Source organism: Aricia agestis, chromosome 3, assembly GCF_905147365.1.
Source record: "Aricia agestis chromosome 3, ilAriAges1.1, whole genome shotgun sequence".
In the NCBI taxonomy this organism is placed as follows: domain Eukaryota; kingdom Metazoa; phylum Arthropoda; class Insecta; order Lepidoptera; family Lycaenidae; genus Aricia; species Aricia agestis.
In genome coordinates, this window is record NC_056408.1 from 16459229 (window position 1) to 16483676 (window position 24448).

General features: G+C 35.1%; 3 protein-coding genes across 3 annotated transcripts in view; 2 read left to right on the top strand and 1 right to left on the bottom strand.

Moving 5' to 3' along the window:
- Positions 1 to 24448, top strand: part of LOC121725651 (sorting nexin-7-like) — a 147598-nt gene that overhangs the window by 86212 nt on the left and 36938 nt on the right. Inside the window, exons 4-7 of the mRNA XM_042112685.1 lie at positions 1600 to 1741; positions 2043 to 2125; positions 2244 to 2332; positions 3605 to 3733. Coding sequence (XP_041968619.1) covers positions 1600 to 1741; positions 2043 to 2125; positions 2244 to 2332; positions 3605 to 3733 — 443 coding nt within the window. The remainder of the gene's footprint in view (positions 1 to 1599; positions 1742 to 2042; positions 2126 to 2243; positions 2333 to 3604; positions 3734 to 24448) is intronic.
- LOC121725652 lies at positions 14096 to 18261 on the top strand. The gene is made up of 2 exons (XM_042112686.1): positions 14096 to 14503; positions 17222 to 18261. Exons 1-2 carry the CDS (start codon positions 14220 to 14222, stop codon positions 18138 to 18140), a joined length of 1203 nt encoding a protein of 400 aa, XP_041968620.1. The 5' UTR covers positions 14096 to 14219; the 3' UTR covers positions 18141 to 18261.
- On the bottom strand, positions 15263 to 18429 carry LOC121725653. Its single transcript, XM_042112687.1, has 2 exons — positions 18255 to 18429; positions 15263 to 16165 (listed from the first exon to the last, which is right to left on the bottom strand). The coding sequence occupies exons 1-2, from the start codon at positions 18427 to 18429 to the stop codon at positions 15315 to 15317; spliced, it is 1026 nt and encodes a 341-aa protein (XP_041968621.1). The 3' UTR covers positions 15263 to 15314.

Here is a 24448-nt window from a genome sequence, read left to right on the forward strand (position 1 = left end):
TTTGGTTAGGTTAGGTTAGGTTAGAACTTAGACCACAATACAGAGGGAGCCGAGCGAGCGCAGCTAGCGTGCTGCGGCAGCAGCCGGCGACCGCCCTTAAATAAAAGGGGGGCTCGGGGGGCACATCCCCCCGCCAAAACAAAAACAAACCAGTTGGCTAAGCGTCGTCTAGCTGTAGTGTTGAACGTTGTAGTCAACAAGTCGGCTAAATGACGTATAGCCGTGTGATTGAATGGCGTTGTTCAGTCAAAAGGCTAGCTGTTTGATTGAACGGCTATTTAAACCAGTCGGCTGCGACATATATATTGATGTGGGAGCTCAAGGAAGAATGAACGACCGTACAATATTTAACAACTCGTCATTGAAAACGAAAATAGAGAATGACACACTAAATTTTCCTACTTGGGGTGTACATTTAGGAGATGAAGCCTTCGCTTTAAAAAATTATCTGATGAAACCCTATTCACGTCGGTTGCCGTTGTCAACTGAAGAAAAAGTCTTTAACTACCGCCTGTCACGAGCCAGAAGAATCGTCGAAAATGCCTTCGGGGTGATGGTGATGAAATTTCGGATTTATCGCACTCCTATATTTGTATCTCCTGTTAAAGTTAATAAAATTGTAAAAGCAACCTGTGCTCTGCACAATTGGCTGATCAAAACGTCACTGCGTTCATATGCACCTTTGGGAACAATGGATACTGAAGAACGACCTGGCCAATGGAGGCTAGAACCCAGTTCTAGGTATATAAGAAACCTTGAAAATTAGAGCAGCAACAACTATACGCATATAGCAGAACAACGAAGAACCAATTATAAAAATCACTTTATGGAAGAAGGAGCAGTTCCGTGGCAAAATAGCAGAATATTTTAGATATCAATCATGAAATTTAGTTACACTATGTACTTCTGTAATAACTTATACATAAACATAATAAACAAAATAATATTTGAAAATAACTACTAAGTTTCATTTAATTCAGACACAGGATAGGGCAAGGTTAACGATAACCAAAACAACAGTCCTTAGAGTATTTAAGCAGCAGTCACTTTAATTAATGAAGATACATACAAACATACATACACATGTTCTCATTTATAATATTAGTACGAACTAGGGATAGGTAGGTACTTACCAAATTTGTAAAAGTATTCCTCGATTTGAAAAAAAAAAATATCTTTCATTTGTCACTGCAGATTTTCGTGTTCTTTTATTTTTTGAGTCAGATAAAATACTTCTTTCTCACTCTTTTTCTCAGGTCAGATCTGGACATCATTCTTTGAAAATGTCATCAACATAATAATATATTACCATTTATTTTAAACCGGTCGTGTAAAACATCAAAAAATATTCATATCTTATATCTTTAAACGAGCAATTCTTGTATATATATATATCGGCTCCAACGATTTTCATGAAATTTAGTGTATAGGGGGTTTTGGGGGCTATAAATCGATCTAGCTAGGAATCATTTTTAGAAAATTTCATTTTATGCGCGTTTTATCGAATACCGAGCAAAGCTCGGTCAAATAGCTAGTACTTATTTATAAGCGAAATAAGTACAGGAATAGTTTATATTTTTATTTTTCATTTCTGTTTAGACACTTCATAAACGTTTATCAGCGGCTCACCCGCTGGTCGCGGCGCCGCCGCTGCCGCCCCTGCACTCCGCCCGGCAGCAGCTAGACCGGTATTCGCCTGTTTTTGTCGCCGTCAGAGCTTTGGCATTACACTCTTTCCTTGGTGAGTTTTCTCTGCATCTATCTGAAAATTAATTATTATACATAGATGGTGGACCTACGTTACTTCAACGGAATATTATGTCAAATAGATGTTGGTCGTGGTGGCCGTGCGGTGGGTTTGACATAATCCGATCAAATGACGTAGAATCTGTATTTGAATACGCAGAATTTCTTTCAAAAAGTCACTTCTACGAAACGTAAAGTTTTGCGTTGCGTGGCTACTCGCTGCCGCGTAATGATGTCCCATCTTAATTGTGTTTTAAAAAATATCATTTTGATTTCAACTCATTTTTATTTTGCAGATCGAGTTGCTAAACATCCTATATTGACTCACAGTGAAGATTTCCGTCTGTTCCTCACTACACCTGATGATGAACTAGAAAAGGTGAGTTTCCTTGACTCCTTTCTTCTATATTTAAGCAAAATGTGAAGTTTGTATAGTTCACAATACGTGAATAATATAATAATTTACCTTTTTGCATATCTAAATGTTTTTTTTTCAGGTGTTCAAAAGTGAGAATAGCGCGTTAAATTTGTGGGGCCTAGGAACATTTTATAGCAGTGGAGAACCGAAGACAACCAACGGCGCTAGGTGTGTACATTTGATGTCTTACGTTTTATCAAAAGCTTCAAACTTGTCATTATCACTTAATTAAAAATCCCCAGACCAATGATAAGATGATAATATCATAGCCTATACAGACGTTACAAGCGCGCAATGTTTTACTCTTGTCTACTTTCCTATTTTTTTAGACAAGGACTTTGTCTACACTACTATTATAAAGAGGAAAGATTTGATTGTTTGTTTGTCTTGAATAGACTCCGAAACTACTGGACCGATTTGAAAGATTCTTTTACCATTGGAATCCTACATTAATGCTGCTGAACATAGGCTAAATTTTATTTTGGAAAAAAATAGGGTTCCGTAAGATATTTGGGATTTTCGGACGCAAGGTGTAAAAAATCAACCAGAAATGTTACTTTTTTCGCGTACGCTGCCTAAACTATAAAAGATAGAACCATAAAATGTTCTAAGTAATTGTAGATCTTTTAAATATCTACAAAAAAGTCCGCGACACACTATACCTATCTATGTTGAGCGAGGCACAATCACCATTTTTTTATTAAAAAATCTTGATATGTTTTTGGACTACATTTAAATGCCTTTATTTTACTCATGGCATTAATTCTTATCAAAATAAATTATTTCATTACTAAGCACAGTTAATGTAGATAGTATTTGGTCTTTGAATGATTAAAATTGGACGTTTGGTTTTAATGTTATGGCGAAATTAAAATATTACGATTTCTGCTGCACGTTGCGAATTGGGCGTCGTCAAGGCGCGCCGCGCGGGTGTGCTCGCCCGGAGAGTCCACGTAAATATTAATTATTATTACCTCGATCATGGGAATCGCTGACACAATAGATTTATAATATAATAGTTTAAATGCGACAGCCGGATGCCACTTCATTGATGTGATAATATTATAGTGCTTCATTAATTCATTAAGTTTTGAATGACTATTATTTTTGAATTAATAATCAAACATAACACTTAAAATATAAAAAAAATACAATAAAAATGTGTATAATAATTATAATATAGTAGTTACAGGCTAAATAGTGTAAATCATTTTTATGTTCTGCTTAAAATAAAGATTGACTAAGAAATAAAGATTGAAAAAAAAATATTTAAAAATCAATGTCCACCCGTGCGAAGCCGGGGCGGGCCGCTAGTATTGTATAAGTACGTCTAATCAGTAATCACGCACCAGGAATATTTTAATTAGTAGGGAAGTTAATGTTTATAATTTATTACTACCATAATAATAATTATATATTATTATAATTTATACTAAACAGGGTCAGAGATCCCGAGTTCACCTCCGCAGCGGACTACCTGCAGTCTCTGCAACAGAAGCTCACTACACTGTGCGCGCTCACCACCAAACTTTACAAGGGATCAGTTGCCTTGAGCACAGAGCTGATGAGGTAATCCTTATATTATTATAACAGTGATTAATACGAGTAGATCCTATAACGCAATAAGGGCTCGTACACAAAAAAAAATTGCGACTTTTTAAATGTTTATTATGAGATTGAAATTTTTTTGACACATAGGTGTCAAAAAATGCGATATCGCATCCCAATTTTGTGCACGAGCTCTAACCCAGTCATTTCAATACGAGAATTGTCAATTAATGCGATTTACGCTTAGCCGCAAGGCAGAAAAAATCCGCTTCACCGGCCATATTCCATCATTAGTTTTCGCAATTTACTAAGTATGACCCTTTTCCTTTTTATACATTATGATTTAAACTTTGTTATTTGACATTTTTCAAGTTTTCACATACTATGCAAAATGCCGTAGGGAATAATACTATGAAAGTAACTAAAGTAAACTAGACGTGCTGTTGCTTCATCAGCAAATTGTGTAATCTTACTTACGGCATATGCTGCTGAACTGAGTCTGTCGGCCAACCCAGCATTATGAGGGCCCCACTGAAGCTTGGAATCTAGTGTTATACCTAAAAATACAGCTGTATCCACTAGCTACATAACATCACCATTTAAAAGCACATTGGTTTCCGTTTGCCTTACATTGGGCAGTGTGAATTTATTACATTTGGTTTTTTTACTATTGAGTAAAAGATTATTATAGTTCGGCCGTTCAGAGAATTCGTTCCTGACACCTATCAGTTAGTCACGACTAGTGATGGGCACAACATAACACTGATTTCGTTACCGTTCTTCCAAAATGAACCGCCGCATTATTTTTAAGATTATTTTCGTTTTAAATTGGCGGAATCATTTAAAATTTATATTTTAGTTATTTAAGTGGAAACCAAAAAAAGGTAATATTCATATAATAAAGGACATCATTCACGTTTCATACATTTTTGGACCAAAAAATGAAAGTGCCGGCCAGAAAGAAAAAAAAATATATTCGGATAGAATACACAATTCCTGACATTTTTCACTATGACGTCCAATCTGTGCGCCCAATGGTTACGTCGTAATAAAATAATTTAAAAATAATCCTTTTGTGATAAAAAGGTTGGAGTGTCACTATTAAAAGCATGGATATCTTACGTTATGATATAATACTTGATAGTAAAACACAGTGGTAAGGTTGATAAATAGTATTGGAAAAAAGTATTTAGTCATAAAATAAAAATAAAAAATATGTATCAAGTACTAGCTGTCCCGGTGAACTTCGTGTTACTTTAAAACCTTCCCTGGACTTCTACGAATATTTTGAGACTAAAATCAGCCCAACCAGTTCAGCCGTTTTCGAGTTTTAGCGCGACTAACACATTTGAAAATCCATTTTTATATATAAGAAGAAGAAATATAAATAGACTAAACAGCATTTGTTTTGTTTAATCGATATTACAAGGTAATGACAACATTACTAAGAAAAAAACGCTCTGGCAACTCTGGCAAGGTGTGATGGCGCTGGGAGAAATAGACAATATTAACCGCAAGATTCCTGCTTAGAATCAGTGGTTATAACTAATATAATATATACAACAACCAAATAGATACAACAACCAAAGATATACAAAAAAAAATTGGCAATGCCTGGAAAAGATTCTGGTCCTTTAAAGAAATAGTAAAATGCATAAGTATAAACATGAGCACCAAAAGAAAACTATTTAATACATGGATTCCACCCATTCTAACATAAGGGTGCCAAACTTGGGCACTAACAAAAGCTCACACAAGTATGCTGGAAGTTGGGCCGAAGGCTATGGAGAGGAGTATGTTTGGAAAGAAAAGGATAGACAAAATAGAAAACAAGGAGTTGAGAAAAATGACAGGTGTAACTGATGTAACATATAAAACTAAAAAATTGAAATGAAACAACAAACAATCAAAACATGTCCGGCCCGGACATGTTTTGATTTTGAGAGGGCCAGACAAATGGACAAAAATAATAACATCTTTGTATTTATTTATTTATTTATTTATAGGAAAACATACAGCTTTTAACACACAACAATTGTAAGTAGTAGAGTAGCATATTTTGTAATGTATATAAAATAAATGTATTGTTCTTCTGAATAAAGGCTAATAACAATAATAAGTTAATGACGTACAATTAAACATTTTCTAGTCTTACAAATACGTAATCTAAACTTATTGCGGGTGGGCTGAGGTAAGGGTCATGTCTAGCATAACCCATGTACCAGACTATGCACATAGTATGGGAGCAACATCCGATGGTTCTCATTTCTATATGGCACGTGCAATAGTAATGTTTTATTGCTCGACGCCCGGTTGCTGTTCTATCCAGAGCAATATACACATAGTATGTTTTAGATCGGATATGTCGGGATTGTATTCGCCCTCGAATCAACCACAAGTCCTCTCCCTCTAATTCCCTTACAAGTTCTAGAGGAATTCCACCACTTAGCTCAATGCTAAAAACTCCATCTGGTTGAACATGCTCTCCATAGTAACTTCTCGCTTGTTTCAGCTGATATATACCGAGGCTAAATAATATTAATTCTTCTTCGGTCAGCGTAGGAAAGTCATTAAACTCAGCCATATCTGTGCTCTCATTCTGTTCAAGTTACGTCTGGCGACAAGATCTGCCAGTGTATTGGGCATGTTTATCCTTTCCCGGATTATTTGTAAAAAATCAGAAGCATGGACATTATCTACTATCAACACGTGATAAGCATTTATTAATGCTGCTGCGATTCTAAAATATTCAAACATATAGTGCAATGTTATATTAATATGAACGTTTCTCAACAGGCGGAAATCTCGTTTCAATCGGCCATTTACTACTTCCACAACCCAACGGCAAATAGTAACAAGGCGTGACTTGTTTGCTTGTTCCGTGGTTAGTTGCGTCGCTCCTGGATGCTTTGTCTCCGGCATTTTCACAGTGTAACCATTTCCTTCAAGAATGGGAACTGCATCTCTGAACCCACGGTCCAAAATAAATACGTCCCCGCTTTGGTAGAACCATTGGAATAATCCATCGCCATGATCACTTTCATTTTGAGCAATATTCTGCATTATCTGCGCATCTGAAGAAGTAGCAGCGTGTGGACCTGAGACTTCTATTATGTGACCGTCGCAGCAGACAAACAAAAATGGTTTTACTAAGTTCCGGAACTTGTGACTACTATAAGATTTTCGTTGAAAAAAGTAGTTTGAGCTTTTTTGGATGTAGATGTATGTGCCGTCCACAATTGTAATAGCTTTTCTTTCTTCGGGAGGACTTTCAATATTTCCAAAAAGATTTCTGGGATAAGAAGATTCCTACGTGTGACATCTTCCCGAGTCATATGGTCAAACCCCAAATGCATTGGAACAAAGTCTCGCAAAAGTGCTTCTCGGCCACTCTCAAGCATTCGCGCGAATGTGGATTCGCTCGTTTTAAATATCGTTGCGAGCCTAGCATTTGAGTCTCCAGTTCGGATCTTTGCAAGTAAAGCTGCTAAAATTGTTTTTTTGTTTCTTCTTTGATTTAAGCTCGGAGTGTTGGCCAATAAATCAGAGAATTGTTCAGCAGTAAGACCAGTCCAATCGTGGAACTCTTTGTTATTGATCAATTCATAATGCTCAAAATCTAAAACTTCTGTTTTAATGTGGTTTATTAACAACCTTAGCGCACTAACGATCTGTGCAGAATTAAAATCTTGAATTAAAATGTCTTGCATAGCAAGTAAATGCCATTCATTTTGCTCGAGGTGTTCGCTGCAAACACGACTGTTTTCTGATATGAATACACTGTATCGGCAAAGAACACGTAGAATAATGTTTTCTGGTATTCTGTGTCTTGTTGAGTCTACACAGTGTTGAAATACACAAGAGTTTGCCGTATTACTAGTTCGTACATATCCAGGTAAAACTGTAGAATGAGGCACAGCGTCAACTTCTTCGTCTGCAACATCAGGTTCTTCGTTGTCAGGTTCTTCCTGCACTTCACGTTGACGTCGGAGATATTGCCGCTCGGCCCTTTGCCAACAAGGTCGGCATATAACATCTGTAGGTTCATTCTGAAAAAAAAAAGTTTATTAGCTTAGTAATATATCATTAAATAAAAAAAATAATATATCTGCGGAGGGCGGGGGGCCCTCTTTATTTGAAAACTTGTGTTTATTAAAAAACACAGCAGCAAATGCGGCTTATGTTATAACATTATGTACATAAGAGTTATGATGTTTGTTCGTAGTAAATATCTTAGGCATATTCGTTCGTTATAGCGATAATATAATCCTCACCTGATGACCCAGTAGATCTTCAATAACAAACTGTGCGATTTCGATGTGTTGTGATTCACCGGATGTCCAACTATAACTTCGGCGATCACCAATAGGCACACGACACGAAATACACAATTGTACGTTCATAATGCCAGATATTAAGCTTCGCTAAATACACTTGATATTATATCACTCTAAGAACAAGAGATTATTGTCACGATAGCCGTCCGATGTAACCAAAGTTGCATGGATAACTGACTGGCTGGCCGCTTGCTGGCCGCTGGCATAGCGCGGGCGGGCGGTCGGCAACCAATAACAATGCGTTCACGCACCCAGGTAGCCGTCCCTTAACCCTTTTCATTAGTTCTCGGAATTCTATTTGAAGTTTTGAGAGAAAGTAACCTGTAATGTTTGACTCTAAACAGACAACATTCTTTATTATAAAGAATAATAATATGAATGTGTTAAATAGTACGATTTTATATTTTGACCACTAGGTTTTGACCTTGAGTATTTTGCGATTATGTACCTAAATAAGTTTTAATATAATATTTTTTTATATTATAATGTCACTCCAATCTTTTTTATCAACAAAGAATTAATAAAAAAATATTTTATTTTTTATGTTATTACGACGTAACCATTGTGCGCACAGATTGGACGTCATAGTAAAAAATGATAGAAATTGTGTATTCTATCCGAATATCGTACTTTTTTTTTCTGGCCGGCACTTTCATGTTTTGGTCCAAAATGAATGATGTCCTTTTATTTATTTATTCTTTGTTATAAAGTTACAATCTGTATTTCTATGCAATAAAGTACATTGAATTGAATGTGCGTACAGAATATTAATCAGACTTCTATTCGTTTGAGGAGGTGGTGTCTTCATCATCAACTTCGCCTACATGTATAATTATATTATTATCAATAACAGAATCAATCCTGATATCTCGGTCAAAATCTTCCAAAATCAAGTTTTTAGTCTTCTCAACAACCTTTGCCCAGTCATCTCTTGCGACTTCCCCGCAGGCTTCTTTTAATATCATCATCTTTTTCGTGCTGAATGGCGGGGAAGTATTGTGGCGGGCGGCGTAACCTTTTATTTGAGCCCAGATTAGCTCGATCGCGTTATATTGGCAATGATACGGTGGAATTCTTAGAACGCGATGACCGTACTCCAGAGCCAGTTCATTGATTTCGTATCGCACATTTGCCGCTTTATTTTCTTTAACTAATTTAAATAGCTCTGCTTTTAGCATCTGCATATTTGCGTCAATGCCTTTTGCTTGTAACCAAGCCACCATTTCTTCTTTATTATTAGGTGGTTTCTGTATTTGAACCGAGTGATAGGAGGCATTCATTATCCATGAATATTACTGAAGGCTCTGGTAAGCTGGGCAAAAGCACGTTCTGGAACCACTCTTTAAATGTAGTGGCATTCATTTCCTCGTGGTAGTCATTTGTGGTTTTTGATTGAAATGCCTGTAACGCGTTCTCCACAAAGCCATATTTTGCAGAACCTGCGTGGCATACTATCAGACGGGCCCCCTTACCCATTGGTACTTTCGACGTCGACGCTTGTGCATCATCCGTCCAAGAACGGGAAACCGTGTGATTGGCGTTTAGCCATGTCTCGTCAATGAACACGACATTATCCCAGTTATCAATTTTTTTTGCTTCTCTCAAAAAACTTATCCGTTTTAAAATTATGTCGTATCGTTCTAATAAAATTTTTCTTTTGTATGTTTTTTTATACGAAAAACCAATATCTTTTAAGATTTTGGTAAAACCAGTTTTACCCCCGCTAAACAGTCCAGCTTCTCCTAATGATGCCAAAAGCTTCTTCCTGTTGAGATATTAATTTCTGGAATAGTAACCATATATATTATTTCTGATTGCATCGGCGTCAAAGGTTGACACCTTTGACGCCGATGCAATTTTGATTTTTTGGTTGATATCTGTCACGGGTTTAGTTCTACATTTCTTCTTCGGAGTACGTAAAATATTGTCTTCCGTGCCAGTAGAGCCGAACTTTTCTTTATTCATATTTGTTATCGTTCGTTTGCTAACTCCAAGCGCCTTAGAGACGCGTTCTTGTACTTGTTCGACAGGTACCAGGGGTCCGCAATTTTGCCGCTCCCTCTCAAAGTAATCTTGCAGCTTGATGATTAACTCACTGGCTCCACTTTTCAATGTTTGTCCACGTTTAGGATTATTATGCACCAAAAGTAAAAATAACGCAATACACAACACAATCGAAGTCCGATTTAGCACCGATGTCAGTTTGAAAAGCAGAAACAGTCCATTAAACAAAAGCCGGGTAATCAAATAAAAACAGATCAAAAACACTTGAAGAACGTGATCTATGCGTACGAAACGACAACAGACGACTGTTTTGGTCGTAGTTTTATTTTTATATTTCATAAAAGTTATCTTATAGTCCATTATTTTCAAATTCTTAAAAAGAAAAACAAAACGTATTATTTTATAAAGTATAACTGTATAAGAACAGATTACGATACTATTATTGCCTGTTATTGTTAGCACAGCACTATTTTACAAATATAAAGCGCTGACATAACCTTGTAATAGCGCAGTATAGATTTAGAAAAATATTGTTTACCAAGTTATTTGACACTCAGTTAGGCACAAAATTATAACATTCATTGATTATTGATATATTTAATAACGTTGTTTTAATGGTCATCAGTTGTTAAAACAGTAAACAACCAGCAAAAATATTTTTATCGTATCTGCAACGCCATTACAAAGTTACGTTGTCAGTTTAATCGCGACAGGAACGCATTCTCTGAACGGCCGAACTTTAACGCTAAACCAATGTGAAATCTTTAAGAGAGCATTATTTACTTCGTCATAACATGCATTAAACCGTTTGATATTAAATATAAGCGATGTATCATCAGCAAATAATACTATCCCATGTTATCTTTGATTAAGAATGGCAGGTCATTTATATAAATAAGAAATAGGAAGGGTCCTAAAATAGACCCCTGTGGGATCCCCATTTCAATTTTAGCACCAGCAGATTTTTTACCATTTATCTCAACCCTCTGAGTTCTATTTGACAAGTACGATTTTAGGAGGGCGAGTGCTGTGCTTTTTATGCCATAGTGACAGAGTTTCCTGACCAATGTTTTATTTTGCACGCAGTCAAAAGCCTTTGAGAGATCGCAATAAACTCCTAGAGCATCCTGCGACGTCTCCCAGGCATTAAAATACTACTGATCAATTCAACGCCTGCGTCTGTAGTAGACCGTCCCTTTGTTAATCCAAATTGTTTATTATGTAAAATATTATTTATATTGAAGTGCGTTAGTAATTGATTCAGTATTATCTTTTCATAAATTTTACTCAATGTGGGTAAGATAGATATAGGTCGGAAATTAGATGGTTTCGACTTACTACCAGATTTAAAAAGAGGTAAAACTTTACTGTGTTTCATTAGAACAGGAAATATGCCACTTTTTATACAATTATTAAAAATAGTCGCTAAGTAGGGCGCGATAACGTCGATTATAGATTTAATAACTTTCATTGATAGGCCCCACAAGTCGGTAGTGTTCTTAATATTTAATAATTTGAAAGTTTTTATGATGTCTTGAGGACCTACTTCTTTAAATCTAAAATCGATATCACATTCATTTACATTTTCTTTAAGTAACAATATAGCATCATCAGGAGAGTCCTTTAAGTTTCTTGTAATTAAAACTGGAATGTCAGCAAAAAATTTCCCAAAAGCTGTCCCAACATCATCGTAGGAAATTTATATTTTTGTTATCTATACAGGGTGTAATAAGACCACTTCCGATAACTTTGGGGTATGATTATACTACATTTTCTGATTACGAATATGTATTTTTTTTTATTTTTTTTTTTATTTTTTTAATTTTTTATTGTTTATTTTTTTATAATTAAAACCCTTTAAACATGATAATAAACCACATAGAAAAATATTTTGAAATATATTTTTTAATTTTATTATTTTTACCCCAATAAGCATTTGCAAGCGCGCGGTCATTGTTCTCGTGACCCGAGTACAAACCCGAGAACGTTGACCGCGTTAATCAGCTGTTAGCTCCGGCCTACGCACGCTAAGTCGAAAGGTCGTATGCGACGAATGACGATACACTACGAGTTACGACAACACACAGAAACCCTAATGTATGTGGTGTCTTTTCAATTTCAAACCCATGAAGGTCACCATGACGTGGAACTTAGAACTCTGACCTCTGACCTCTCATCTAAGCTATTTGCAGTGTTAAGAGTTTAATGGTAGCTCATGTAGAAAACTGTAAGTAACTGTCTGTGCATGTGTAACAACTTACGACAGTATGGCAAACTTCTAAGATTATTAGACTAGTGAAAAAGTTCATCGTAAGTAACGAAACCTATGCGGATGAACTGTTTATCCGCAATCGTCACTTATCAATCGAAATAACAGATGATACACGAAAAAACCTCATACATAAAACTGGCAATTAACTTACGTGAAAAATGTTGAGTATAAGTGTTCTTACTTCTTTATGCATTTTGAAAATAGTCCTTAACACCAAGCAATAAGACCAGTCACCACCAAGAACGTCAAAAACACACACCACAAAGTATTTTATTACAACTGAAATAATAATCAATTATTAAACACTTTACACAATACTTGAAGTAATTATTAAAAAATTAAACTTATCTCCTAACAACTATAACAACCTATTACCTCAATGCTCAAATGGCTACTAAATTAAAAAATCTATTTTAATTTTTGAAATAATGTTCGTCGTGTATCGACTTTCGGAAGTAGTCAAAAGACACCGAACGGCGGCTTGCTTTGATTGCGGCGCCGACAAAGCGCGCCGCTCTGCAGCTGTGCACGACGCACGTGTCGCTAATCCATTTCAAGGACAATCTAAGTGTTGTACCCTATAAATTCAATACTATTTAGTCGATATTTAAATTACCATTAAATAATAAAAATTATAACTATTATTTAGTAGATCTCATCTCATTTTTTAAATTCGATACCTACATTACCGTGATAAAGTGATTGTTATACCGTGGTACGCGTTTTGCGCGTCTACGTATGCGCGTATAAGCGTCTACGTACCAATGAAAATACTTTAATACCTAATTAATTAAATAACTTTTAATTATTGTTGCTTTTCTTAACATTGAGTAGGTATTTGTTTATTTTTAGTTTGACAGTAATCAATACGTACTCGTATGTAAAACAATTAATACGATTTATCGATAAAAAAATTATCGATTACTCAAAATATTCACATTGCACAGGGATACATCCCTATTATTTTACAAAGTTTTTTCTTCAATTTTGTTCAGTCGGCTGTCTAACACGCGCCGTGCTGGTGTAGGTACTGTGACGTTTTTGTTTAAGTTTTGTAATTTTACGTTTAGATGTTGTCATATTGCTTGTTTTGTGTATTGTTAACTATTTTTTTATGTTTGTAATTAATAACGGGCCGTGACAAGATACGTCCGGTGAATGTGCGATGCTTTATGGAACAGGTGAACATCGTCGTCGATAGACGATAGTGCGGTTTAAACAGTGCAATAAAAAGTGTTTAAAGAATTGGAATGTCTCCTGTCTACATCGAGTTAGATGGATCATGGAGCACAGTTCGAACTGCATTTCATAAAAGCAGACAGCTGATCACAGGTCAGTGAACATGTTATCACGTATGTTTTCCATTGATAGGTATTGATAGGTGCAGTAGGTAATTGTGTATGTATTTTTACAGATGTGTAAATCGGATGATGATCGGATGTGAATTATGATTTCTTTTCCTTTTTGGCCGGAAGTAAAAACTGAGTATTTTTGAGTAAAAACCTGAGAAACGGTAATTAATAAATTGTAACATTTTGTTAAATCGTGAAAACTATTGTAATTTAATAATCATTACAATATTGGTGGTTTATTCACTACCTACGGGCTAGGGTATAGGGCACACCCCGATCAGCTGTTTTGTCTTAACTCATGACTAGCGCAGAGCCGCGCGCGCGGTATTCGGCGCGGGCGGCGCGGGGGGGCCGGCTCGGCCCGGGGTTTCATTCATCGGCGGCGGGCGATATTATTGCGCATTAAGGGCGCTTTTAGTGTCACGCGGATTTGCTCACGCACGCGGGATTGGACCGCATGCGTAAAATTTCACGCTGCGGATCATACGCAGCATGAGTTTCAGTTTTCTACGGGCTGCGTAACGGTATAGACGTGTTCAAAAATGATCAATGTCAAAAGAATATCTGTCGCTTACATACTTTACAAACGACGAAACAAGAAGACAAGAGTACATGTTGATCCCTTTCTTGAAAATAGGCTTCTTGCTGGGGCGTTTGTTACACACTTTGGAAAACTACAAAATAATGAACGTAAATTTAAAAATTACTTTCGAATGTCCATTCGTTCTTTTGATGAACTGTTGTGTAAAATTGAGAATAAGCTACAAAAAAGCAGTTTACGAAGGATTACAATACAACCGATTGAGAGGCTCGCTATTACATTAAGGTAAGTTTAAAATTTTAAATATTTAATTTCCTGCTATGATTTAGTGGAAAGGGATTTGAACAGGTAGGATAAACGTACCAATCCCAAACCAGTAAAGGACTTTTTTGACTTCAAATTACTGTCATGTGTAAATTTACATGTGCAAAAAAAAAATTTTGTCATGTACTCTGGTCAACTGCAAAAATGTTAAACAAAAATCAAATCAATGATTTTTTCGGTAGTTGACCATCGTGGTCAACTATTGAGACATCATACAACACATGTTCTAGTAATTATCCAGTCTAAATAAACGGTATAATAATGATTTTTTGTTTGAAATATCGTAAAGTAACGCGTCATTGGTTATTAATTGTTGAAATTTCATAAAATAAGATTATTTCACTCATAAAATGTCACCATTAAAGTGGAATCATTCCTACCTTTCATCACACGCTACTTATTATAATATAGATAAAAGTTATAGGTTTGCACATGACAGTAATTTAAAGTCAAAAAAGTCCTTAATTGGTTTGGGATTGGTACGTTCAACCTACATACACAATCCTTTTTTTTATCTGATAAAGTACACATGGCCACAGATCAAGTTACCCAAAACCAGCATAAATGGAACTCGCGCCTTGCGTATTATCATACTTAGGTAACCCGTCGGAGTCCCGCTTATACTGGATTTGAGTAACTTGATCTGTGCCGTGTGTACAACCGCACTCATATGACTAAACAAACAATTAGAGAGAAACTGGAGAAAAAAAGTTAATCGTACTCATTTTAATAAAAAGAGTTTTATTCATAAATTAAAAAATCAAATTTTACATCATTCATTTCTTTGTAAATTTGTATCCTGAGCGTTGACATTTCTTTCGCCTGTAGATGATGTTGTTGCTGGGGTATAAATTACGTCATAAGACGTGATATTAAACAAGCCGCTTTCAGTCGAAATAAGAGTTTCATTGTCATTCACTGCAGCAGAACTAATAGCATTGTCGTTAAGACTCGAAGTATCCTGGATTATACTATTGGTTTGGTAATCTTGATTTATCGGTGACAAACTGTCAAGCTCAGTAAAAGCACTAGAACTTGTTGTAGGTATGGGACTGTAGTATGCAGGTTGTGTTTGACTTTCCATTTCCATAACTATATTTAACACTTTTGTTCTGAACATTAGTTTTTGATATCTAGTGAATCTTTTTAATGAAGGCTGCAGAGACTGAAAGAAAGCCAAATCCTCACTTTCTAGCTCCAGTTGATTAGACTTTAAGCATTCTAATAACTGTGCCTCAAATTCAGATGGTGCTTGCTTTTTAGATTTTACTTGTTTTTGTTTTGATGTTGGGTGAGAACTTTCTTGACGTGAAGTATCTGGTTGCGTGGACTCATTACGTGTTTCTAAATTACGTTGTGATGTTAGTTGAGAACTTTCTTGACGTGAAGTACCTGGTTGCGTGGACTCATTAGGTGTTTCTAAATTACTTTGTTCAGACATTTCTTCACAGAGTGACTCTTCTCCAGCAGTTTCCGTTGTACTGTCTAAGAAAGTCAAAATGTCATAGTAAGAATATTTCTTCTTCTTCTTACTCCCAGAGCCGGATGGCTGATTTTTTTCAGATATCTTGTCTTTCTGGTAAGTGTCCCTTGCTGTTCGCCAGCGTTGTTGTATTTTCTTGTCTGAAATGACAAAATATAATAAGTAAGTGGCAAAAGTACACACAGTTTCAGATCAAGTTACCCAAAACCAGTACCAATAAACGGAACTTGCTAGGGCCTCGCCGGGCGGCGAGTCGTCTACGATAATAAACAACGCATGAGTCCTGTTTATACTGGTTTTGGGAAGCTTGATCTGTGGCCGTGTGTACAAATCTGATATTAGTTGGAAATTTAACTGCATTCGATTAAAGGCCCTCATTAATTCACACATGTTGTCAACTTTACACTGTCTCATGAAGCATTAGATAAATCAAGCAATATATATATACCTATACAGAGTGGAAAAATAAGGCCGCAGTTGAAGGAAAAGTACCCATAATATTGATGATGGCAAATTTTACTGAATGGAAATAATTCATTTTTTACAAAAATAATTAGAACTTCATTTAAGGATTTTTGGAAAAACACCGGATTGAATCGGGAAATTTTTTTATTTGTTACAGTAAAATTTGCCATCATCAAAATTAAGGTGAAAACTTCCGGAAGTCACTAGCGCTGTAAGTTTTTAATTGTTTTAACAAAAATTTTCTTTATTTGCATCTGTCAACCTTCATGAAGGAGGACTTGAAATAAACGATATTTTATTATATTATATATATTTATTAGATTCCTTTCATTTGCCGGAAATTTTACCATAGGGGTTAATTTATACAAAGAAGATTTCTTATAAAATATTTACAGCATAGTTATGTGTCTCAAATCTGCTAAAAGTGGCCACTTTTAGCAGATATGAGATACATAACTATACTTCGAACTTTTCATATGAAATCATAACTGCATAAATACCCCCCTATGATAACATTTTCGGCAAATCATAGAAATCTAACGTAGCTATAGTACTGTAGTTAAAACGAATTAAAAACTTCTAGCGCTAGCTACGTCCGTGCCCTTTCACCTTAAGGGTATTTATTTTTCTTCTGAAGTAAAATTCGAGCGGTGCATGCTGTCTTATGTCTGATGTCAGCATTATTAATATATTATGTTATCATATTATTAATATATTGTTTTTGTTTTCAGATATTTGGCAACTGGTAATACATTCACTGATCTACACTATTCCTATATGATTGGAATTGCAACAATTAGCGAAATAGTAAGACAAGTTTGTTACATAATATGGATTGAACTAAAGTCTGAATGTATTCCACAGCTTAATGGGATCAAATGGAAAGAAATCGCAGAGGGATTTCTCACATATACAAATTTTCCTTATTGCTTGGGTGCTATTGATGGAAAACATATAAGAGTGATTCGGCCGCCGCACAGTGGATCACTATATTTTAATTATAAGAAATATTATTCTGTAGTGCTCCTCGCAATGTGTGATGCTGATTATAATTTTACATATATTAATGTCGGTACCAGTGGAAGCAACGCCGATTCAACCATCTTTAGAAGGAGTCAATTGTATACGAAACTGGAAAGTAACACGTTGGGTATCCCTGACCCGCAAGAGTTGCCTATTATTTGCCCCGAAGTAGCTTATCCATCTAGTGTAAGAGCAAAGTTGCCGTTCGTGATAGTGGGAGATGAGGCATTTGGTTTATCATCACATGTGATGCGGCCTTATGCTCGTGATAATTTACCTTACAAAAAGAAAATATTTAATTACCGTCTGTCCAGAGCTAGAAGGTACATAGAATGCACTTTTGGAATTATGTCAAATAAATTTAGAATATTTCACAGATCCATGACTGTCAAGTTAGATCTAGCACAATTAATAGTCAAGGCGGCATGTGTACTTCACAATTTCATAAGGAAACGGGATGGCTACATGGTCAGCCATACATTTGTCACAAATGGTTTTACGGGACCACTACCCAGGCAGCAGACTGAAAGTAGTAATACGTCGGCAAGTAATATCAGAGATATATTTGCAGATTACTTTATCAATGAAGGAAAAGTCTCCTGGCAACACCGATATATAATTAATTAACTAAACTCAAAAGGTTTTAGAAGGTTTTTGATGTTATTTGTGAATTAAATAATTATGCTTATATTAATAAAGTAATGATGCTTGTATAAATAAAATAATGAACCAAACACATACCCGCCACTTTTCTTTCCTCTTCGCTCAAATTTTCGTAGTTAGGTGCCAATTCCTTCAAAATATCTCTCCATGCAGCCTCCCTCGCGTCCCTGTTTTTGTATAATTCATTGCGTTTATCCCACAAAACGGGCCGCAGATGAACTTCAATGATTACTCGTTCTGTATCGATTTTCATTTCGGTAGTACAATACGGCGCGTGCGCCCCGCTCGACTCTAAAATGGGCACTGAAGTTGTAGGCAGCGCTTACGCATGCGGATACCCCGCACCGGGGTGACGCCCCGCACAGCGCCCCGCGTCCCGCGTGCGTTTATCACGCTTTACAATAGATACCTATATGAAATTGTTCTTTGCGGATGCTACGCATGCGGGCCAATCCCGCGTGCGTGAGCAAATCCAAGTGACACTAAAAGCGCCCTAACTGCACGCATTATACATTGCGTGTTGAAAATTTTGACTATTTTAAAAACTGGCGATTACATGAAAATTTCTTGCACCAATGGATATATCTCATGCCCTATAATAACCCCACGAAGTTATCGGAAGCGGTCTTTTGACACCCTGTATTTAATTTAAAATCTGAGTTGTGACTGGCGACTCTTCCAGTTTCACTTGCTATTATTTGCCATGTTGTCTTTACCTTATTTTTTTAATTAATTTTAAGATGTGATAATTCTTTCTATTGCTATGGATTGGACATGTGCGATAAAATAACATAATATCATTTTACAAAGTTTTGACACATAGATAACTCTCTGTTGCAGTACTCTGTACATTGTTTTCTGACTAAGCTGTAATGTTTACATTTTGTGACTATAAAACCTACCAAAAACGTAAAAATGATCGTTTGGCGAATGTAAATTATCAAATAGAATCTTATTAGATAGTCTCTCGCCGTATAATTTAGGTTACAAAGCAATATTGTAGTATTTGTAAACCAAAAATGTTAACTAGGTTCCGAAATAAAACTCAGTCTACTGACCATTGCTCATGACGTCAAATTACGGCGCTATACTATTGTACGGCCAGAATACTGGGATATATTTGTGAACATACTCTATGATAGACAATCAGCCTCTGAAACACAGATTTGACTTATGTCATTCAATTTTTATCCATCAAAGCGCCTGTGGAATTAAAGTGGCAAATTCAAAATCAAATCGTTGCTTTTGTAAAATAACAAATCGTTCGAATTTGTGATCTGAACTACCTACTTATTTTTATTATTATTATTATTATTTATCAAAAATGAAGCTGACCAGGACCTTCGAAATCATAATTTAAACATTTTTGTGTAAAAATATTTTTTCCTGCATTTATTTTCGCTGAATTCTAGTCGAAATAAAATTTTGAAAGTATCATTCTTTATTACTCTTTTTTTAGTAGTAAATGGATTCAAATCAAAATTCTAAGCTGTCAGGAACCTTGGTAAGGAATGTAACAAAGCTACAAAAAATGTTTAAATGCCTATAATTACTTCTGGTCAAAGTTGTAGTGAAAATAAAAACATGAAATTTCACTAATCCTCGTTGTATACGGCCTTAAAAAGTTAAGAAACCTTGATTTGTGGTTTACATAATATACTTGGACATTTGTACTCTAGTACGTATATTATTCCAACACCCGCTATGTATTTCCAGTCGCTCACTTAGAAATACAGTCGCTCGGATAGAATTTTATATCTGAAATAGATTAATCGCAATCCACATTTTGTATACTCGTTCTGGATTTTATTATAAATCAATATTAGTCGTTAGTTTATTTTTCGATTAGTCAAATTAATGCCGCTCATGTTATTAAAACAGTATGTTCATCATCAGTCGTAAAGTAATTTTTTATTCGCTCGTTTTATTATTTCCCATATATATTTACATGCTACAGTTTATTTAGCGAGCGACACTGTTCAAAAGATGGTTATGAAGTTATGAATGCATTTATTAAAAGATGAAAGGACTATGAGAAGAAACGTCCCCACCAACCAACAGAGCAGAAACGGGTGTCAATCGAAAGATCCACTAGAATAGAGATTTTTTTACAATGGTGACATCTGTCAAATACGTGGGGTTACAGTGCAATTCCATCAAACTTCGCGTGGCGTCGTCATCGTGCCATGACACGACGCCGTCACCCTGATACAGTGCGACGCCGCAGTGTCCCGGTGACGGTGCACCGTTCGCGTCACCGGGACGTTACACCCTGAATAGGGATTCAGGGTGTAACTTCCGAAAAATAACGATAAATTGTTGTTTACACGAGAATAATTCCTAATATAAGCTTTCAACGTCATTTATTTACAAAAATATTAAAGAAATCGCGTCCGAATCACATAAATATAAGCCAAATTTTCGAGTGTAACCTAGAAGTTATTACGACTTATTTATTTCAAATAATTATTAATACATACATAAAATATCTATTAATAATAAATGTATATTCTTTCAGTACTTACTTACTTTCTTATATTTTTCTATGATATTCTTTTATATCGACGGCCGCCGTAAGGCGGGTTCAGTTCTGTATTTGAATTTGAATTTAAGTCTTCAAGAAAGCAACAATGTGTGTTATTAGTAGTCACTGTTGGACAAATTTCCACATGTTGGCCTGAAACAAAGAATAGGGTTAACAAATAACATCCCTTTGGTCAATTCATAAAGTATGTAAATAAAGAAACCCAAAACATTATTTCACACTAGACAGCTTTCGGTAAAGTTATAAATAACTTATCGCACCTTTAAAGTAATACCGTGACTAAATGAAATTATCAAATTTTACAGGGGAGCAAATATTAGAAAATAGTCACTGTTTTTTCTAAATAAAATCTGAGTTCAGGGTTTTTTTAAGATATTTAATGAGTTTATAAGATAGATCTCTGTTTATATTATGACATGCCATTTAAAAAAGATATTTATTTATTTTGATTTATATTTTTATAGTAACACTTTACCACTCATTTTTTTGTTCATTGCGGTAAGCGCAACTAATGTTACAAAACAAAAAACTTTTAAAACTTCATAATTTAACATAATTAAAAGTTAAGACAGTATCTTACCGTCTTAACTTTTAACTATCTTATCCTTTTACATTTTAAAACACTTGGACTGAAAGGAGATCAACTGGAAATAGCAATAAAAGAAAATAAACACAGTAACAAAAACAAAGAAAACAAACAGCCTCATTTCTCTATCCACGAGAGGTAGGTACCTACTTTGAGCTAACAAAAGTAATGTTCACTTCAACTCAATAATGAGTTAAACCTATTGGCATGTTAATAATATTTTTTGATTACAATAAAAAATGTTACACTCTAGAGATAAACCTTATTGGATTAATCTCTAAAAAAATAAAGGCAAACTGTGACTATACAAAATGTAACATACCATCCAATGAAATTGAACTATAAATTGCGTTATTTCATAACACGAAAAATGTGTCTAAACAAATTGAAACACTTTACCTATTCAAAAAAGAAAATATTTTGTGACTTAAAGCCGTGTTTATCCAAATAATCACGCTGTTGTTTAAAACTTCCGTCATCACTTTATCACGATCATGTTCTTATTGGTATAGACACAATATTGTATTTATCGACCCGAACATAACTCGGCTTAGTAACGCTTTGATTTACCGCTAGATGGCGCAAAACACAAAATTTTGCAGAAACACAAAGTTTATCTTGTAGTTTACATTTATTTCAGATAGATGGCATTGATACCTCAATTAATGAAAATTTTCGTTTAGTAACGGTTTTACTTTTAAGGTGCGTTATATTCTTACAAAGAAACTTATAGATTTTTTCAGTTTTAACAATATTCTTCTTTTTTGAAAATAACCTAGAAATCTATGTATTAATACGTGAGCCAAAAACTTTGTAATTTTGCACAGTTATAGTTTATATTGTGAAGGAGTGTATCGACCTAATATTATTTTGAAATTATGCTTATATCATACATTTTTTTAACAAATAAAACATTACACACACTACAACACACACACTAGGAAAAATTACAGGTTTTTGAGTGACAAGCCTATGCATACGAATTATGCTCTTTTATTCATGGTTGAAGTCTGTTGACAACAAGGTGACAAATTGAAAATGGATTATAGCTTTTTTATTGAATCTAAGATACTATTAGACAATGCTTACACCGCCAGTTTGAGATCAGCTGAGTCCCAGAGACAAGAGTTGAAAAAAATGTGATAAAGTCAATATTTTTATACAAAATATAGGTACTGTCTTATTCTATGAGTGTTCTATGAACACTCATAGAATGAGACAGTTACATTTCAATTGGTCTAATGCTTATAATTATCGAAAAATTGAGCATCTTGTTAATTATAACGTTGTATGAAAAATCACGTGCAACAATTGTCCCCGTGGTACAACCATCCCCACTAAGGACATAAAAATATTTATTTACTTAAGTATTAATCGGTCTTTAATAAAAAAAATATATTATTTAAAAATCTTTAACAACCATATCTCTAATAAATCAGTCTTATTTGTAGTTTTCATTCCGAATCACAACTGTGGCAAATATAATAATTTTCTTGTGGTGTACAGTCTTCGTGGGCCCAGTTATGACAATAAGTGCACTGTACCTTATGGAATCTTTTGGTTCTAGTACACCAAACGAACAATGTCGTTTGGTCTACTAGAACCAAAAGATTCCATACATACTAGGCATAGACAATTTTCTTCTTCAGAGCTAGAATTAATATCATCAGATTTTTCCTTGGTCTTTGGCTTCTTTGTACTTGTTTTAGATTTAGTTTTTGTTTAAAGTTTTGTGTTCACATTGTATTTCTTTATTTGTTTAGATTTTTCTTACGCTCTATTTCTTCGTGTTCTTTTCTAATTGATTCTTATTCCGGTCTATCAGTCCATATAGCAGATTTTCTCTTCTTACGTCCTTTATTGGTTGATTTCCGTGGCGTAAAAGTCTTATTCCTTCTGGAGTAAACGTTGCCATTGTCACTATACTAGTAGATGGTTCAGAAATCATATTTTTGGCCTGATATATATTTTTCTGTACTGTACCCAACGAAGGTGTTGAAGGTGGTGTCGTGTGTACTATTTCTTGTGATATTTCAGTGCCTGCTAAAGGGTCTAATGGTTCTGTTGCAGGGGTACTAGTTTCCGCGGAAAATTCCAAAGTAAAATTCCAATTCTAGTCGTAAATTTAATAAGTTTTGATTGGATTCCGTAGGCATCAGTGGATCTATAAAGCTTGTGTGAGATGTTTCTTTGGTTTGAGCTGCATCAACGTTGGCATATACGTCATTATATTCCAGCATAGGTCTATCCGTGACAAATTAAGGGCTGAAATCGAGTTCAGTGAAGATATTTCTGTTATATATGGATCTAAATCCTGCCTGTATATTATTTTGGGTCAAAGCCAATGGATATGCTGTGGCCACAACTGATGGAATATCATATATGGTCATTGTTCGTCCAGGGTGACTTCTCATCCACGCATCACACGCTGACTTGACTGCTTTTTTTAATGGACCATTCACTGAGCGGTCTACAGGTTGCAATTTATGAGAGCAATGTGGTGGGAAAGACAACATAACGATTCCATGTTCTTTACAGAAGTCAAGTGCAGATATAGTTATGTGCGACGGATGGTTGTCTAGGAGCAAAAGCACTTTATTCTCCTTTGAAGATCGTGAGTATTTTTGATATATATTATTTAAATTTGGTAAAAATCAGTAAAGCCGTTTCAGATAAGTGTAGCTAGTTGTCCCGGCAAACGTTAAAGTATTTCGCCCATATTTTATTGAAGTGATTAAATAAGTATGTCACCGTGGCAACTTACATCGCTATTCCGTAGTCGTCAGTCTCGAGTTGTAATAATTTACTATTATTTATTCAACAAATGCACTTATTAATATAATAAGTACCCAGTAGCCGATTCTCAGACCCACTGAATATGCATATAAACTTTGGTTAAAATCAGTAAAGCCGTTTCGGAGGAGTACGCGGACTAAGATTGTGACACGAGAATTTTATATATAAGATATAGATAGACAAGTCAAAACTGCTGAATCGATTTTAATCATTTCTTCAGTGGCTATATATTTTATACCCGATGCGAAGCCGGGGTGGGTCGCTAGTATTATATGTAATTAAATAACCATAGTACTTCTTGTGGCGCTTGTAAAGTGCTCATTATGAACATATGCTCCACGAAGT